The sequence below is a fragment of the Balearica regulorum genome, chromosome 4 (genome assembly GCF_011004875.1).
Source record: "Balearica regulorum gibbericeps isolate bBalReg1 chromosome 4, bBalReg1.pri, whole genome shotgun sequence".
NCBI classification, from domain to species: Eukaryota; Metazoa; Chordata; class Aves; order Gruiformes; family Gruidae; genus Balearica; species Balearica regulorum.
In genome coordinates, this window is record NC_046187.1 from 36582324 (window position 1) to 36601444 (window position 19121).

General features: G+C 36.8%; 1 protein-coding gene across 1 annotated transcript in view; it reads left to right on the forward strand.

The window, feature by feature from the left end:
- The window catches only part of RXFP1 (relaxin family peptide receptor 1), a 49705-nt gene that overhangs the window by 7716 nt on the left and 22868 nt on the right, over nucleotides 1–19121 (forward strand). Inside the window, exon 3 of the mRNA XM_075751784.1 lies at nucleotides 11026–11181. Within this exon, the coding sequence (XP_075607899.1) occupies nucleotides 11026–11181 (156 nt within the window). The remainder of the gene's footprint in view (nucleotides 1–11025; nucleotides 11182–19121) is intronic.

The following is a 19121-nucleotide window of genomic DNA, read 5'->3' on the forward strand; positions in this document are numbered from 1 at the left end:
ATCGGCCACATCAACAACTGCTTTAAGTACTGGGATATGATCTTGTAAGTTGCAAATATGCTATCCTGATTTAATAGCCTTATTCAATCTATTAAAAAAAATGCGGCCAGATTTTGATGTCTGGTAACACAGAAAACTCTTTTTAGAAATTAATCCTTCGTTGAAATAAGGTATCATAACAAAAATTCTTCATTTTAGATGTGAAGTTTTAAGATTTATTCTCAAAAACATACTGTACATTTTATATAGGGAAGCATTAGGTGCTAAGAATATTTGATATATCTACACTGGTATAGGTCAAATAAAGTAAGGATCTTGCAGTTTAAAAAAAAAAGGTACTGTCTTTAATATGATAGACAATAAAAGTACTCAGACACATTGACTTTAGATAATACATGTCATTTTGCATCCTGTTGTGCGTGACTCAAGATGTCTGACAAAGCATCTGGCTAGGTAACTTTCAAAGTCTTGGCAAAAGCTCTGTTCCAATACTCTCGTCTCGGTCCCCTTTCCTCTGTCGTAACACAACTATCGCAGCAGCCTCTTACGGTCCCTGCTGAGACCAGGGATGTGTTTTTCTAGGCACTCTTTTCCCGAAAGGCACTCTTTTCCCGAAAAGCCCGCTGTCTGAGTCAGCAAGCTGGATGTGGGGTGAACGGAGACCTGACGGAAAGGTGTTGCAGGAGCACGGTGCTGCAGCAGATCAGGGCAAACCTCTCCCCCTCCCAGCTCCACATCCTGCTTCGTGTGCCACGCCAGCGCTGGATTGTGATAGCACTGCTCTAATTTAAGCCATGTTTCACTGGGCACGCTTTCATGTGCACTAACAAGGAAACAGTGTCAGGAACGGGCATCATCATGTGTTGATTCAGTTGGAGTGGGGTCAAAAGGAAGAGAAGGAGGAGCTATAGACTATCGGAGGTGAAATCCATCAGTAGTCTATGTACAAGCACTGTTTAGCCAAGCTGCATCTAAAATGGACGTCACTTCTGAATGTATTTTCTTGTTATTTTTTCTAACTTCGTTGGAAAAATTAACATCCAGATAACTTACACCTATGTGCTGCTAACACAACACTTCTTTATGTATGTTAATGATTGGATACAATCTAAAAGTTATAATGTTAAAATCTATCAATCTTAACCTGCATGCACATTTTTATATGATCTGCAAAAGAAGAAATAAACCAGATGTCTCCCATCATGGTTCAACCAGCTAACATTATTCACTTTAAGAAAGTCAGAAATCCTATTAGCTTGAGATAATTTCTGTTTTATGGCACTTTAACTGGAGTGTAACAATTTATAGCAGTGAGTTATGTTTACTCATAGTAAAATATAGTAGAGATTGAAAAACTTGTGATTTTTAAATTGAACCAAATATCCATGAGTCAGAATCCCAGAATAATGCGTTTGTTTAAGCACAGTGTCTGCAAATTGATTTTTCACAAAATAGTCCCATGAACTCTTAGAGGACAAATTCTCTAAACTCCTTTCAAATTATTTTACTTCAAAACAGAACAACAAAGTATTCTATTTTTGTAATACTTCAGGAGGGTGGAATCTCATAGATTTATAGGGCACAGCAACCTCCCAAATCTGAACTTGTAGTTCTAAATTAAATTTAAATTCTTAATAGTTATAAATGGTAACAAAAGTATGTGAATAAATAAAATGTATCAGATAATCCTGTCTCAGGCTCACCAAGAAATAATATATTTTTATCGTTACAAAATTAATCTTAAGTATGCTTCAGAGCTTCATTTTAATTTATGCTAGCTTAGTTCTATTGTAAGAACTATCATTAAAATCCTTTTAGCCTTTATTAAAGGTATGATGGATGAAAAAACCAGATTGTTTCATATTTCAAATACTTTGTGTACCCAAAACACCTTTTTCCATTTCTCTTTCTAGAGTCCTAGATAGCAAAAGCTTACCTGAGAGTGTTTTACAAAGTTTTATTTAGGACTGTGTTACTTTGGAGAAGAGGAAAAATATTGTGGCTTCTGAAATTGTGGCTGATGCTGATGTGGCTTGCTTAGTTCAAGCAACCCTGTATCAAAATAAGAGACTAAAGAGCAAAAGAAGATGATAAAAGAGAAAATAAAATCTCCCACTGCCCCTCTTCAGGTTCTTTTCCTCAGCCCGTGTTTGGGCTGGCTTTCTCAAACCTGTTTTGCTATCATCAGTGTTGCAAGGTGGTCATTCCACCAGTCTTTGGTATGCTCCTGTGACGAGGGGGGGGGGGGATGTTGATATGAAAGAAGTTACAGCTAAGTCATGCAATTTGTAGTTGGGGGTGAGGGGGAGAGAAGAAAAAAAGGAAGACAGTTTTGTCCTTTCTGACCTAAGAAAACTTAGGCAAAGCGTTATGATCTTTTGAGATTGTTTTTTGTTATGAGAAGCTAATGATAGTCATGTAATCCTTTGCTAACTCTGCTCATTTACAAATAACATATTCTCAGAAGATCCTACAATTAGAATATCAGCAAGTAATTTCCCTGTTCGTTGCCTTTATAATTTCTTCCCCTTTCTCATTGCGCCTTTCTCTTAGGGCTTTGCTGCAAGTACTTTTCCTCATCTCCTGGAGTTCTTTTTTCTTCCATGCATGAATGAAGTACACAAGCTCCTCTCCTGTATATGGTATTGTGTCACAGACGTCACTTAAATCTGTCTTTTCTTTATGGAAACGTAAGAGACATATTACAAATGTCTTTTGTTTGTCAATTTAAATAATTTAATTTTCATTAATTAATGTTTCACTTTTCCTTACTTTACATATGGCTGATTGGGTTAACTTGTGCAAAGCAACAAGTCTGAAGTGAACTTCTCTGCAGTAATCTCTAATTACTATCATTATGTATTTAAATTCAGAATGCTACTTATCCAGATGAGTTGAGTGATTGTTGCTTGAGGGACACTAATTTATTGATAACCATCTGTCCTTGATCCTCTTGGCTAAAGTACATTTTTTAATTATTTGATTGCTCAGATTTAAAAAAGAAAAGAAAAGAAAAAAAAAATTAGCTCGCTGCTGAGCATGTTATGAGATAGGAGAGAGAGAGAGGGAAAAAAACCATGGCAAATGCCACTACAAAAGAAACTTTTTTTTCCTGAGATTACAAAACATGAAAAATGCCATTTGTGATGTTTGGCTTCAGGATTTTTTTTTTTTTTCCTTTTTATAGATGTCTTTAAATCATTAACTCTTACAAATGCAGTGTTTCAAAGGAGGGAAAAAATTATTATTTGAAACAGATTTCTTTTATCTTTGGAGCTTGAGGAGGGAGCCCAAGCACACTCCTCAGTGGTTGTGAGGAAGAATCAGCTCCTGGGGGGGGAAGTTTTCCTTTATTTTGATGGCTAGGCTAGCCACTGCCTTGTCTGGTGGGATAGTACTGACTAGCACAGTACATTTAACACCTTTACATCGGTGACTTCATTTTTGTTCTATATCTAACGCCACCCAAACAAAACCCTAGTGTTTCATGCGCTTTAGATTTGTATCGCATCAGGGTGAAAAAGAAATTAGTGAAATCGCAGGAGTTACACCGATGCAAAACAACTCTAGGGCAAAGGAAAGCCTACCATAAGGTATTTTCTATTGGAAATAGTGTCAGAATAGAGAGACAGAATCTATTTCTAAACAGAAATAACAGTCTGACATCATTTAAATTCTGTATATTTGGGGAGAGGAAGAAAAGGGGAAGGGGAATGATAAAAAGGTTCGGCTCTGCTCATTAATTGGTGTCTTTGTTGGATGTTGTGCTGAACCCTCATCCTCTGGAATGCCCTACAAAATTCACGTTTCCAGAAAAAAATCATTATACTACATATTGGGGCTTTTTCAGATATTATCTCTTCCAGCTCTTTCTGCACATCAGAATCTTTTAATTCTAAGTTCTGTGTAAGCAGAACAAAAAGACAAATTAATAAAAGGTGTAAGAGTCAAATCCTCTGGCAAGGTGCCACGTGCCCAGTCTGAATTGCTCTACTGGCAGTTTCTGGCCCCGGAGCAGATTTATCTGGCAGTTATACAAAGAGGATCTTCCAGCGCTATAGCTGGATTAATTAGAATGAATTATCTGTGGCACAACTGATAACTAACTTTAGCAATGTTGTTATGAGATTAGAGTCTATACTTTCCAAAATATAGTAGAAATTTTCTGCTTTGGAAAATGCTTCTGAAAGTATTGTGAAACCCACAGCAAGACATATAGACCATTATGAAATTAAAATTCAAGATAATGACCAGATTGGCATGCATTATAGACAGTCATAATATACACATCTTGTGCTAAAAACCTTTGCCCTATATTATGTTTAATGAAAGCAAGTATTTTATATCGTCAGTCATAAACTCGTATGTGTAGTTCAAGCACTACATATTCCTAGAATGACATCTCATACAGTTAAGTAGAGATAAATGTAATGCAATAAAACTGAAAATGTAATTCTGGTTGCAGGAGCAACAGCCAAAATATAAAAAATTGCTAGTGTTTTAGAAATGAAGCTGTTGCAACCGTTTGGGATTCTGAATAAATGACGCTGTGTCACTTGCATCCAATAAAATCTAAAATTACGAACACGATGCATATGCTATACAGATATTTAGAAACTGTTACAGACATCAGGGCTGAACGATTAGCAAAGGAGGAGAGGAGCAAATTACAGGCAAGGCAATGTAGTGATAACAGTTTAATTATACTCCTGTGGAGATCTTGTACAGATGTTTAAATCCTTTAAGCTAACGATGCTTTGCCTCAAGGATTAATGCTAATCTACTGCCACTGGAGCAAGGTACATTGGTCTACAAGTTTTGCCCAAGGGGTTACTCCAAATGTGGAGATTGAAAGTTCATGTGCATAAACTGTTTTTTTATTCTCGTATGAAACTAGAATCTATTTTCAATATGTTACTTATGGACAGTTTTTTAATGTTAATAAAAATACTTTTAATAATATGGGATTCCCATTACATAGTCTCAGAAGATATTAGAAAGCTTTTCCTAAAAGAAGTATCAGGTTTAGAATCATAGAATCTTTAAGGTTGGAAAAGATCTCTAAGATCATCAAGTCCAACTGTTTAGGAGAGTCTTTATAAAATTACGTGCTGAAAAAAATGCATTCCCACTGATGAAGCTGTAATAAGTTAAATAAAAACATACAAAAGTTAACTTCATGTTTCTATCCTGAAATACACTGGACTAACTTTATCCTAGTCTCTGTCATGAATTGCTAAAAAATTCCCTTGTTAAGTGGGAATAATTCAGAACAAAACCAAGAAAATTAATGTAAGACTGAACTAAATTTCATTCACTTCTAAATATTATTGTAACGGACAAATCCAGACAACAAATTAGTTTTTTAGAAATAAGATCTTTGTAAGAGCTCATATCTTCTTTTTTCTGCCATTTGGTGATCCAAATGCTTCTGATCAGAGTTGGTCAACCACTTGTCACTGCTGTTCTTTTAAGTTAACCATCCTTTAAGTTAAAGGAATCCATAGTTATAAATTTTTTTTTATAGTCTTGTTCTGATGATTTGTCTTCGAAAATAAAGGTTACAGGCCTATGAGGTCCTCTCCTCAATATTATGCTAACGGTTTTTCAAAGTCAGTTCAACACACCCTTCAAAGAACCTTCAGCAGAAGAGGAATTTTTAAATCTACTGTCATATTAAAGTATTCAGGCTAGCACAAAAGTGATGGGCAAAATCAATTTCAACTTTAATATTTTCTTTGTTGACTCTTTCTGTTTTAGTTGAAGGAAAATATTCTGTTTCAAAACAATCATTTCAAAAGAAAATTTTCAGTCCTCCCTTGCTCTAGCCCATTTCCCACTGTGTCTACAAGTACAGCAACTAAAATAAGTTATGGGTGGGAGGGGGGGAAAAGCCCCACCATTTGATAAATTTGCATTAGTCTCTGAAAAAAATGTGCTTTTCTAGGTAAAATAGCTTTCCATCATAGTAAGTACAGGGGGTTGGTTTCTTCCAGTGCCATGATCATTCCTTGGACCTCATCATCTAAAGACTCCTTTTTGAAAATAGTTGGATTTCAGTACTTTCAGTTGGCCTCAGTACTTTCAAACTGATAACTTTTTCAAAGGGAAGAAAAACATATTAGCTTATTTGGAATTTGAGAGTCATTTTGTACTCGTAATGATGGGTCTTCATGTGATTCAAATTTTTGAAAATACAAAAATATTTTTCAGCTATCATGATATGCCCTTATTCCAACCTATATGCAATCCAATTGAGACTGATGTCACTAGCAAGTACCAAGCAGTGAGCCATGCTGCTTTGATTAGTTTAATTGCTTATGATTCTGTCTAATCAGCCCAGTATTGTTTCTCTTATGGAGTCATATTCACTTGTCTTATGGAACCTACAAGTAACTGTGTTCAATACATGTTCTTCTAGTGTACATGTCCCTTCTTTGATTTCTCAAACAGCATTTGTGACCCAGCATCTGTTTTCAAAATTTTCTGCTGTTTTTCAAACAATGCACAAAAATAGTGAACTTGATTAAATTGATGAATCAATTTATCTGGGAGGAGAGCTGTGTTCTCCTGGGAATATGTTGTTCTTGGCTTTCCCAAATGCATCCCCTCTTTTGATCTCTTTTTGTGAGAATTTAAAGAGGGACTGCTGTGTTCTTTCCCCAGTGATTCTGCGTCCATACAACAGAGGAAAGAACCTTACTATCTCATATTAGATGACAATCCAACTCTTGCTTATTCCTTTAAAAAAGGAAAATAGTGGTAAATTAGCCTTACCTTTTAAAGACTAGCAGGAAAAGCATTATCCACTTTCTTCAAGCCAGAAGAAAGGTCATAGATGTCTGCCTTGGCAATAAGTGCCTTGAAGCAGCAGGTCTGGACAAGGCTAAGAGGTGTACGACGTGAATTCTTGTTTGAGAAGAATCAGGGGATGAAGGGGGACCCGAAGTACTTAACAGTCAGAAATATTTAATTTGCAGAATTATGAACATGCTCTACTGGGTAGAACATGATTCTGTAATGAGATGGCAAACATCTTGTCAGAAAGATGCTTGTTTGTGTTTTTGTTGTATGTACTGATACCAGTTCACCTATTTATTTTCTGTTTGTTGTAGAAACATTGCAAATATTTTAATATTTATTCTGACCATTATGAGGAAAAAACAAATTTACTGGTACAGTATGGCTGAAATGTATGAAATTACCTCTAGGTCACTGAAAGGGCGGGAGGTTGTTTTCTGTATAACATACACAAAGAGATTTTTTTATTTTTTTTTTTTTTTTATTTGGAGTATCTGTAAAAGTAAACCTTCAGACATAATCAAGTCTGGCACAGCTTTGTACTTTTCCCCTTCACAACCGAGGCCTAAACAAATCTGTCCCAAGTTCTACCTTTTTTGTTGTTTGTACCTTTGTAACTGAATTCTTTATATGTAGTTTAACAACTTTTAGTCTTCCTTTATCTATCAGTCTACCCCACTGTTGGCCATAACTTTGAAGGACATCAGTATTTTTCTGTTAACTGTGGAAGATGAAAATATTGGTCCAAACTTATTCATTACAAGCCACAAATAATTTATATTAATCAAGCCATATTAAGGTTGGCTTAATATGTTCATTGCTTATATGGTTTGCTGATGGTCGTACCTTTGTGTTACAGGAGGTCTTTTGCTTTTACAGTGCTCGTTTAGCCATAAGAAGCAAAGCTGAGATGTTCTATCCTAGATGTGCTGTCAATGAGAACCTATAAAACAATAGATGTACCTTTGAAGCTTGATACGGATATGGATCAGAGACATAACCTATGGATTAATAAAAGGAATACAAAATAATATTTTTCTTGATTTAACACCAGTGTGAAACAGCCAGTGACATGACATGACATGAAATAATCATTAATCAATATCTATCAGGAGGGTTTAATTGCTAAAAAAAAAAAAAAAGATAGTGAAACAGACACTAGAAGAGTAGTTCAATTTTTTTTGATTGTGGAAAATCAATAACAGGTAGAAAAGTTGACACCTTTAATACCGCATGACAAAAAGAGTATGATAGATCATTACTTTGTCAGTACAATTTGTAGTTGCAAAATAAGAAGCATAGTTCTTTTGTTGCTGCTGTTGCAGTGCTATCTTTAAAATGGTGTCTTTTATGAGGATAATGGATAATTTCCTTAATCCAGGCAAGTATCTTTTGAATGTTATCTAGCATTTTACAATGGATTTTACTCCTGTCTACCTGTGTCAGTTTTGCCAAATATTTCCATGGAGAGTTGGGGGGTTTTCCATTCATAAATCTCCAGAGATCTGCAGGGTCCAAACTTGTGTCTTTTTTTACATAAACAAAGTGATGTTAACAAGTCAATGGACAAAGACCAGTGCTTTCAATGATTTGACTAAAATGAAGTTGTTAAGTGTTGATGCCTTGTTATCTTCTTTCCCAGGCAGATATTTACATGCCAGGGTAATCCGACATAGCACAAAATGAGTAATGCAGAGATTCAGAATAGATATCAGCAAGGCTATAAACTTACAGAGAATTCAAATCATTAAACACAGTGAGGAATTATGTACTCTTTCACAAGGAATGATTTCTAAACCATGACAAAAAGTAAAATCGTTAGTTATTTCAGGGATTAATACTGTTTGACTAATTAATAATGATTTCTGGAAAATGCTATGAGAATCCATTGAATGATACTGTGAGAAGATAAAGGCCATCATCTGGAACTTAAACTGCATGGAGATCACCCCCATTAAGCACAAAGTTTAGCTCAGTCTGAATTTGTGTCCAGTGTGTAGTGAAAAAGGCTTGACAAAATATAAGGGGTTGTTTGGGGGTTTTTGCCATTTATGTTTGATTTTTCCATATTGTTGTCTTCAACCAGGTGCCTGGCTAGTTGTTCAGATTGTTAGATAAATGCACTTAAGGGACCCTTAGTTGTCTGTGATTTCTTTTTGTAGCAAGATACTTTAGACACTATGTACTATACATATTCTGTTTGCTTAACACTATACCATGAGCCTGTGTAAGATTGTTTTTTTTCTACTTCTTTTTGGGTGCAACAGATTAAACATAATGTTCTGTATACAGGCACAGAACAGCAGAGAGGTTTACGAACAACATGCAAGAGTGAATTCACCCTGGGATTGGAATATATCCTTATTTTTGGTACCCATACATAGGCGCGATAAGGACCTACAGCAAAAGTCTTTCTGAGCAATTGCATAGGTTATACAGTGGTGGATGAAAGCAAATTGACTTTACAAAATCATACAGTGATTCTGAGCTGACTATATTACTTCCTAAGCAGCATGCTTCTGACAGCAAAAATAATTCTGTGCATATGGGAATAACAGAATATTTATCTCAGAATTTCCTCCAGGTACTGTACCTACATTTAAAACTTCAAGTGTTGTAAACATTGTCAAGGGTTTAACATGTAAAAGTTCTTCTAGAAGAGATTTCTTATGAATCTGAAGTACTTGATTCAATTTCAGATGATTCCCTTAGCCCAGGAGGAAAATTAGGAAAAAAATCAGATGTGTAATAACATATTCCTTGTTAATCTGAGAAAGTTGCATGAAAGATTTGTACTTTATCTTATGAAAGTAAGCTGGAAAAGTAGTTGCGTGTTTCAGAAGTGACAATATACTGTCTGAAGGAGCATCACATCACAGTTAATGAAGTTGGCATAGAGCATTTCAAGTGCTCTAAGACAGCAATGAAACCTAAAATATAATTTGTATTGGAATTTATATCTTTATCTTTTTTTTTTGGTGACAGCATCCACTAAGTCAAATGCTATCTATAATTAGGAAGTGATACTCCTTTTTGAAAGTACTTCAAAAATTAATTTAGCAGGCCTTTGCAGACTGGTACTTTGCTAGGTAGGCTTACTGAAGCCTTGGGAGCATGAAGAGCACGAAGTAATGTTCTGCTTTTCTCCATTTCCAATATATTGGAGACTGAGCAAAGTGCATTCTAGAGTAATATAACCCCCTCTCTGTCACATGCTCCCGGGAAGAAGTTAGTCTTATATTACAAGAAGTCTGAGCTGGCACCCTGCAATCTGTTACAAAAGCAGTAGTACTGACCCCGGAAAAAGTGGTGGTGGCAGGATTTGTCCCTCGGGTGCACTGAAGGGACTGGTAAGACATCATGCTTCTGCAAGTGTGGGTAACTGAAGGTGCTGTAGAACAGAATGCTGAGGACCAGAGGACAGGCAGAGTCCTCCAGCTGCCCCCACTGTCCCTTGTCAGCATCCCTCTGCCTTTTCCCTCAGCACTGCTTGAATGAAGTCCCTGTATTCTGTGAAAGTACTTCCTATAAGCAATGGGCTTAACAGAACCACATCTATGTATCTCACCTTCAGACTGATAGATTCTGAACAAAATCACCAATTTTTTTGGACCAGGTTGACTACTTTTCCAAAGGATTCATAACTGGCGTCTTTATGTCTTCTTAGTTGTTCTGCAGCAAAACCACATCACAGATTTGATCTCACTTTCCTTGTTCTTTGATCCTTGGTCGGTTTACATCTAGAAATTGCTTTAAAATTAGAATACGCTTTAAAATACTTAATTCTGACTTTGTATAAAGAGGACTTATCTATCTGGGTCTAAAATTTCAGCAGAAATTAATATAATCCATATCTGCACACCTTATCTGTTATATTGTTATAATAAAATAATTTCTAGTGCAAAGCGAAACAATCCTTTTAAATAGTGGCCTTACGTCATTTATCTTGTATGATTAGCATTTTCATCTTATTCCTAGCATGCGTGGAGAGGAATTACCTGGTTACTTTATATCAAAGCAAATTTTAATTAGCTGATGATATAAATGTTTCTTGCCAAGTTAACAAGTACTTAATATACTATTGTAATTGCATGTCCAATGAACTAATATGTATTTATCACTTGATATTCACATTCAAATGCAAATGAGTATTTATAAAAGCATAGCCTCAATCTTTAAAATTAAGAGTACATCTTAAAGTATATTCTTTCTGTTTCTATTTAGTCATCCGTGACTCTTTGGAAGATCATGTTTCTGGAGTTGGGGTCAGGTGCCCCCTGGGCTACTTTCCGTGTGGCAATATCACAAAGTGTTTGCCCCAACAACTTCACTGTAACGGTGAGGATGACTGCGGGAATCGGGCCGACGAAGACAACTGTGGTACGTGGTTGAGACTTTTCTTTGTGTCTAGCACGCGCAGTCACTGGAACCCGTGCACCGCTCACATTAAGTAGAGTGTTAGGAACAGGAAAGTTAAATGTTTTGCAGAGGATACAGCAAGTATTTGCTTTAGCTCACAAGGCCACCCAACAAGCCACTTGCTAGGAAGTACCACGTTTTTGTTTGTGTATGGTATCGGTTTATCCAATTTTATCCATGCTTTGAACTTGTTTGCCTGTGTCATTTTGATGTGTGCAAATGTATGTACGTGATCTAGCAAAGATATCTGCTGAGGAAAGGTAGAGGTATGCACTAACAGAGTTTATAATATGCTTAATGTGACTTTTAAAGCTGGATGGGAAACATAATTTAGAAGAATTTTCAAGGTTTTTCAGAAATCTTTTATGCCCTAACTCGGGAGGAAAACCAAAACTGTGACTGTCTGAGCTGTACAAGCTGTGCTGCTACCAGGCTTCGGGGCTTGGAAATGTCAAAATCTGAGGGAATACACATAGCCAGGCCACCGCTGCCTGCTGTTGTGATCCTGGTCACTCCTGGCCCCGCCAGACAGCAGCCGTGAACTTCGCTTGGTTCATAGACTTTACCCCTGCTGCAAACTGAGTAGGGGCAGGGCACGGGCTTTGCACTGGGACACACCTGTCCACGCTGCTTATTTGTGAGCGTGGCCCCGGCACAGCTTTAGTCCGTGCTGAGCAGCATCTCTCACGCAGCGCCTGGACGCTGCTCGGAGGGTGGCACAGACCTGGGGTAGTCTGGGAAAGGCCTCCCGGTATTTGGTGAGAAGAGAGCTTAGCCGTTTGGCTGTGAGCTATGACCACGGGCGGAGAAAATCATCCCTAGCACATTTTATTTACTGGTATTGTCAGCTTACTAACAGCCTGGATAGTTTCAGAGCTACCCTCCAGAGCTGCTGATCCATGGCAGATGGGGAAACTAGACTTCCTGTTCCTCAGCAGTTTGCCTGTAGACATGGAGGGCAGCCAGATGCGTGGTGCCCTGCCTCGCACGCTGCTCCCCGGAGCCAAGCAATGAACCGTCTGCCTGTCCCAGCCAAGCATGTAGCCTTTAGAGCGGGGGGAGAAAAACAAAAAGTGAAACTTCCAAGCTATGTAATACCAAAATAAATTTTCTGAACGACATTTCAAGGTAAAGGTATTTTTCACAAGTGTTCTCAGTGGTGTCAATGAGATTTTGAAAATAGTTGTTCTCATTGTATATCTGTGGAGCTGATTTTTGAATCTATGTGTGGTATGTTATTCTTATGCCTATCAAATTTCAGCATTTTACTCCATATGAAAGTCACTTTTAATTCTAATCCCACCTAATGGACCTGCATCTTCTTCTAGTTTCATGTCATTCACTGATGCCATAAACACATTTTCTGTCGCCAGTAATCAAAATCCTGAAAAAAATATTGGCTCTTGTTCTATTCTTCTTCTGCAACTATCTTGCCCTACAGTGGCAGACATTGCCGCTGGTGATGCCCTCCTATGTTTAAGAAGTCCAAGTATGGTAAACTGTTGGTTTATCCATGTTTCATTTCTGCAGAGTACCAGAAAGTCTATCATGCACGGCTTGCTGAAAGCGTACAGTTTGATCAAACGGCAGTTGGGATATACAGTTTCATAATGTGACATACGAGACAATATAAGCTGCAAGACAATTCAGCTGCGATATTGAATCCTCTTCTGGGTCTAGTAATTCAAGAATGAGTTAACCTCAATTTCTGAGAGCCTAAATTACAAAAGATGAGAAGTCATTGTATTGACTTACTGGAAAACCTATGCAATTAGTGTGTTTTTTTTCATATCTTGATCCCATATTCTCATTTAGAAATGCATGCCATGTGTAACATGTTAAGGTCATACTCAGCAGTAATGTTTTCTCAAAAACTGGTGTTGCAGTCAAACTTTGTTGTTTGAATAAAGGAAGAGTTGCTTACTTGCCTGAGAATATGGAACGTCCTGATGAGTTTTTCTGCAACACCCCTACATTGTAGTAAGTGTGGAGATCTTTGTGGGACAGGTCTGTTCTGTGACCATTCATCTTGCTTAAAAACTAAGAAAGGAAGCCTCATGATTAGCTCCCAAGACAAAGAAACTATCCGGCTCCTTTTTTATGCTGCTGCAGTTTCCCAGGACCGGTTCAGTATGCTTGCCTTATGCCAGCAGTTGTATCTGTTTCCTTCCACAATTTTTTTTTAAATTTACAACTAGTTTTCAGTTAAAGTCATTGCTCCTGGTTACAGAAAAGCAATTCAGAATGAAATTATTTCAGTGTAGTAATTGTTTCATGCAATACCATTGGAAATTTTAATCTTATCCACAATGTAGTCTAATTAAAGTAGCTCAACTTTTAAATTCTTGCACACTTTTATCTTGCATAAATTTGAGTAAAAGCTTTGAGGTGGCCAGTCTACAACATTCAACCCAACAGCTGTGGGGAGGAAAAAAAAAATCAGTGTAGACCCTCAAAGGAATTCAGAAATATGTTGAAAAAAGAAAAAAAAAATAAAAATGCATGTATATCAAACATAGCAGTTGCTTTACCTAGCTTTGCTAACAATTTCTTCAGGATAAAGCACTAGCACTATCTTAAGCCTACGGAAAAATGCTATAGTGAAGACTATATCTTATGTACATACCAGTATTATAACGAAACACAAAGCACAAATCTGTCCTGGACAGTAGTTCTTTCTGTGGTGGAAAGGATGATGAAGAAGAAAAGGGAAAAACCCGACTTCTTTTGAAAATTGTAATACTTCTGCTGGGGGCGGGGGGGGGGGGGGGTACGACACAAAAAAAAAAAAGAAAAAGACAAACCACCAGTTACTCTAAATGTAAGAAAATCCAAAGTTTAGCTGTTCAATACAACCCCTGAAGCATGCTGAATATTAACAGCAACTGCAATTACTGAAATTACACTTTTGAGAAACATCAGTGAACGAAACAAGTGGAGAAGCAACTAGCATAAAAAGCACAGGTAGGTCTTCCAAGAGAATTACTTTGTAAAAGTCTTTCAATGACCTTGAAACAAAAAGTAAAAGGCATCAGTGCAAAAGAGACCAACGTGGTAGGAGCCTCTGAAAATACTGAAACGAGTCACTCCAACTATTTTGTAGCAATTCTGTCCCTTCCCTCTTTTAGTGGACAAAGTTCTCTCATTCCCCACTTCATTCCTATAGGGATATTTATTGTTGTAATCTTTGAAACAATTTGCAATATGAGTCCTGTTTCATGCACTGCATGCCCAGTAATAGCAAAACATGATCACAAATGTTTGAAACTAAACTGAATCCTCACCATGAGATGTTTTCAGATGTGCTGTAATCACCATTCACATCCAACCCATGCACGTAAAGGTTGGCTTCATGGTGCCTTCTTCAAATCTGCTTCCTCTTTCACTTCCACTGTGTTCTCCATGTCCAAATCACAAACATAAAACTAAGGCTCAGAGAAGTGAAATGACCTGAAATTAGCATCACAGGCTGAGTTGGGAAGAGACTCTAGGTCTCAGACTGCCATGCTAGTCCTTAACCTCAGTGTGTGGACATCCTGCTGGTCAGTTCAACTTCAGCGTTTTGTCCACTTCTAGAAAGGGATGGATTGTAGCCGAGATGTTAAAGTAGAGAGAAAACACTCGTCTGTCTTTGAAAATTTGCATGCCTTTGTCACCCAGTTGGGTTTCCAAAAATGATAAAATACTCTGTGTTATATTGTGATGCAGAAGAGCTTGAGGCAATGTAGTAAAAGGCAATAAGAGGAGGAGGAGGCGGCTGGCAATTTATCATGTCCAAAGTGATAGGAGGCTTATTTTGAACTATGACTACATAACCTTAAACATGCATAGAAAATAGAGTCTTACCTTTTGAACTTGAAAACACAGTCCATCAAGTAGAAGTGGGCATCTCTGCAAATTTGTCATAAATGCGATATTTTTAAATAATTTTTTTTATTTAAAGTTTCATAATGTGTCATAAAAGCTTATGGTTTTGAGGACTTCCTTTTTTAGGCTTGAGTATGGCAGTAAATTGTTCTCTGTTGTTCTGCCCCGTGCTCATCCTTTCTGAAGCACCGAGCTCTTAAAAAGACCAAGTGCAATGTTCAAAACAATTTAGCCTATATCACCTGTTTCACTTGGAGTTATTTCCCTATCTGTTAGCAAAACCCAAACTGTGTGGGAAAAAGTAAAGCAATTCCAGCATCCTTTTGTGCCCAAGCTCGATTAAAGCTCAAGCTGGCAAAGCAGAGTGAGTTTGATAGTGTTTTGTCCTACTGAGACTGTTTGATTTGAAATGTAATGGTTTCAGCCTAATTTCCAAGGGAAGAGCTTTTTCTGTTTATTTACAGCTGTTAAGATTTGATTCTGTAGCTACTTGATGTTTGTACATGGGAGGTTAGAACATTTGTTTACTTCATTGCTTTTTTTAAACGTGAGCAGGAAGGATAAATGTTAGGCATAATAGCAAATTCTGCTCACCTAATGCTATGGTAGTGTGGACATGGGAATTGTTCCTAAAACAAGTAAAGAGTATTTCTTACATTGAAGACATTACTCCTGCAACGTTACTGTTAATGTACTCTAAACAATCTCTAGGCAAAGCCCTTTAAAGCCCAACGGCATAGTGAAAGTGCCAAGTACATATTCCCAAGTACGTATTCATTGAAAGAAGCATTTTAAAGTCTCTACTTTGACACTGACACTTGATGATAAGCAAAACAAAATTAAAGCTAACAGCAGAATAAAATAGAGGTTGAATAACAGAAAACAAAAATAACAGAACTATAGTATTTGTGATTTAGCTTTTCACTAAGTCCATATGTGTTTCATTATCCTGAAGTGCATGTTCGCTTAGATGAACAAATTCTGACATGTGACGAACTGCAAAAATGTATGAAAAGTTAAATCATAACATAAATGTACTCTACAAATTTGGACAGAAGAAAAGTAATGTTGCCGGTAATCATCTATGGATTTTCTCTCCTTTTTTTTTCAAAATATTAATTATCTAAGTAGCTTTAGAAAAAAAATCCTTAATCTGCTCCCTAATTAAGTATTTACATTTTAAAAATTATAAGCACTTTATATTTTCTTTTTTAAGTTTTCTGATATGCTATCTACTTACAGGGCTGAATGAGCAAACTTTTGTCCTAGGAAAGGGTCAGCTTTCTCTGAATAAAATATTCCTACTCTTAAATGCACAAATAAAAGTGTGATGTTATCAGTCTAACAGCTTTTGTGTCATTATCTCTTCTAGATACATCACTGGGTCAGTTATCAGTTTGTAGTCATATGCTAATTACAAAGTGCTGCAAAAATTCTTAATGCAGTTAAATATTAAAATCATCCAGAGACTGAATATTTGTTTTTCCTTTGTTGCAATGAACCGTAATGTTCCAGCCATTCTGCTGGATAGTCAGCATGATTTGCTCACCGTAACTGTAAATGAGCTGTGATGCTAATGTGATGCCAGTTCTTGGAGAGAAGCCTCCCAGTAAATTGCAGTGTAACTTACCTCAGGTTTCTTGTTCCAAAACCACCCATCAGCTCTTGAATTTAGTTTGGTACAAAACTGTAAATGCAGAAATACAGAAACATTATCAAATCTCAAAAGTTCTGAGCTTTTCTCCTTTGAGGGGAATCTCTGGACTTGACATCTTACCTGGCCAATTTGAAGGCATATTTTATGATATGTCTTAAAGTCTAAGATTAAGCCCTACTGCTTTGTCTCTGATATATTTAGCACAATGTGTCAGCATCCTGTAGTTACAGGTTTTGAAAATCCCTTGGATGTAAAGTACAGGTGCACCTATTTTTGTGATAGTCATGCTTTCAGATTGAAAATTTTTTGCTAACTTCCATCAGGGTTTGATAGTACCCAAACACGCAGTCAAAATCTATGTAGTTATTGGATTGATGATGTTCTGTTCTAATTTAAAATGCAAACAGTAAGATCGATATAAAATCTTCAGAGACACCATCTGGACTTTTAACCACAACGTGTCTTATGAAGCGAGGCTGAGCCTGGTGAGACCTGACCTGGACTGACCTCACTGAAATCGATGGAAAGGCTCCCCCTGTCTTCAGTGAGCAAAGAATCAAAACTTACCTAAATTAGGAAACTAATGAAAAGCTGGGATGTTTCAAAAACCCCAATTTTTGTTACTCATGTGTTAGCCTTCTTCAATAGTACTGGATACGACTGTTTGGAAACACTGTGCTAGCAGTGATTTTTATTTATTTATGTATTTGTTCTAAATGAGATGAAGAAATCTTGGTTGTGATCTCCCACAGCATCACAGAAACAGGAGATATACGATACCTGCCCATGCAGCCAGTGATATATAACTCTCATAAATAAATGCCCTAATTCTTCTTTTCTTAAATCTAATTGGGAATTGAGTAGATATGGTTCATGCTTTGTTTAAAATTAGAATTAGGGTTACTGTTGTTTTGTGCTATTCAATAGTTCTTATCTCCGAACTAGTTATTGAAATATGTTCTTCATTTATTACTAGTAAATCTCTAGAGGAAATGGTTATGTGCAAATAACACAAGTATAAGTCTCATTTAGGATAAAAGGTACTTTAGCACAAGAATTGTTACAAATGCAAATACTTCAGAATTCTTATTTATTTCAAAACCAAAATTGCATGCATTGGGCCTAATCGCTTGTACATCTGTAGACTGGACTGTTGCACTGTGAATGGAGCATTAAAAAACCACCAACTACTATTACATATTTGACTACCACTCTACTTACTAGCAATAATAAAAGGGGAATGGAAAGAACACCACACTAGAGTGTTTCATTTTATCTTTTTTCACAAGCAAGGTCTTTAATTATGTAGTAGTTAATGGAACAAAGTAGCCTGAGCTATTTTGAGAGCACAAGTTTCCTCAGTGTTTAGATATTTGGCTTCTGGACAATTTTGCTGATAGTTCTGCAGAACTGATTTTTTGGCAGTTAGGGAATGGTTGTAGTGTCTCTGCATTTGTTTTTTAATCACAGTGTCATAGCCACATTTTTCCAGTCCAGTGAAGCAAGAACAGGCACGCAGATTTAATTTAAGATGTTTCTGACTCTCCGGAGGAGTTCTTCACTGGCTAAATGTATTTACCATTGTGTTGCTTCCAGGCCTGAGAGGTCTCTGAACAAAAGGCAGCATTCAAGTCCCCAGACGTAGAGTTCACTTATAGATGTTCGTTAAGCTCTGTCTAGCTCGTAGGCTGGAAATCACAGACAGATTTCTGAAAGAACCGGGGCAGGGAGCGGCTGTTTGAAGTCTCGCGCCTATTTACCTCTCAAAGCACAAGCCTCCTCTGTTACTGCGTGCCATACGGTCATAGGGCTTGCCTTATTTAATAAGTAAGAAGTTACTACCTCTTTTTTTAAAAGAGCCTATAAAATTCAACAGGATGAAAGTAATAACAATCTATATAGATGTCATGCTGGTTTTGTATGTGTTTCTTTAAAGGTCTATAAACTTAGATAGAATTATTGCAGTTCTGTAGATTCATTAAATCATCTTCTAGATTTCCATAGCAGAAACCTAAATTTCTATAGGATGTTTCAAAACATCTATACAAAAGATATATGTTTTAATATTACAACATTGCTCATAATGGATGAGAAATTTCAGAGGGTCTGAGTTTCCCATTTTTGCCTCGGCACATTGCAGAAGAGCTTGATGACTTTATATTTCATATTAATACTAATAATGAATAATGTTACAGTTGGTCTCATCTTTTCCTGGCATGACATTTTTTTCCTCATCGTACTTAAAATGTGAGATTTAAATGTATGAGACACCATTCATTTTTGAGTCCTAGATAGTAAATGCTGCTTATGAAGCAAAAAGAAAATGCTTGGAAGTCAGCAGCATGCTCAAAATGTAGCAAATACTTGTCAAAAGATC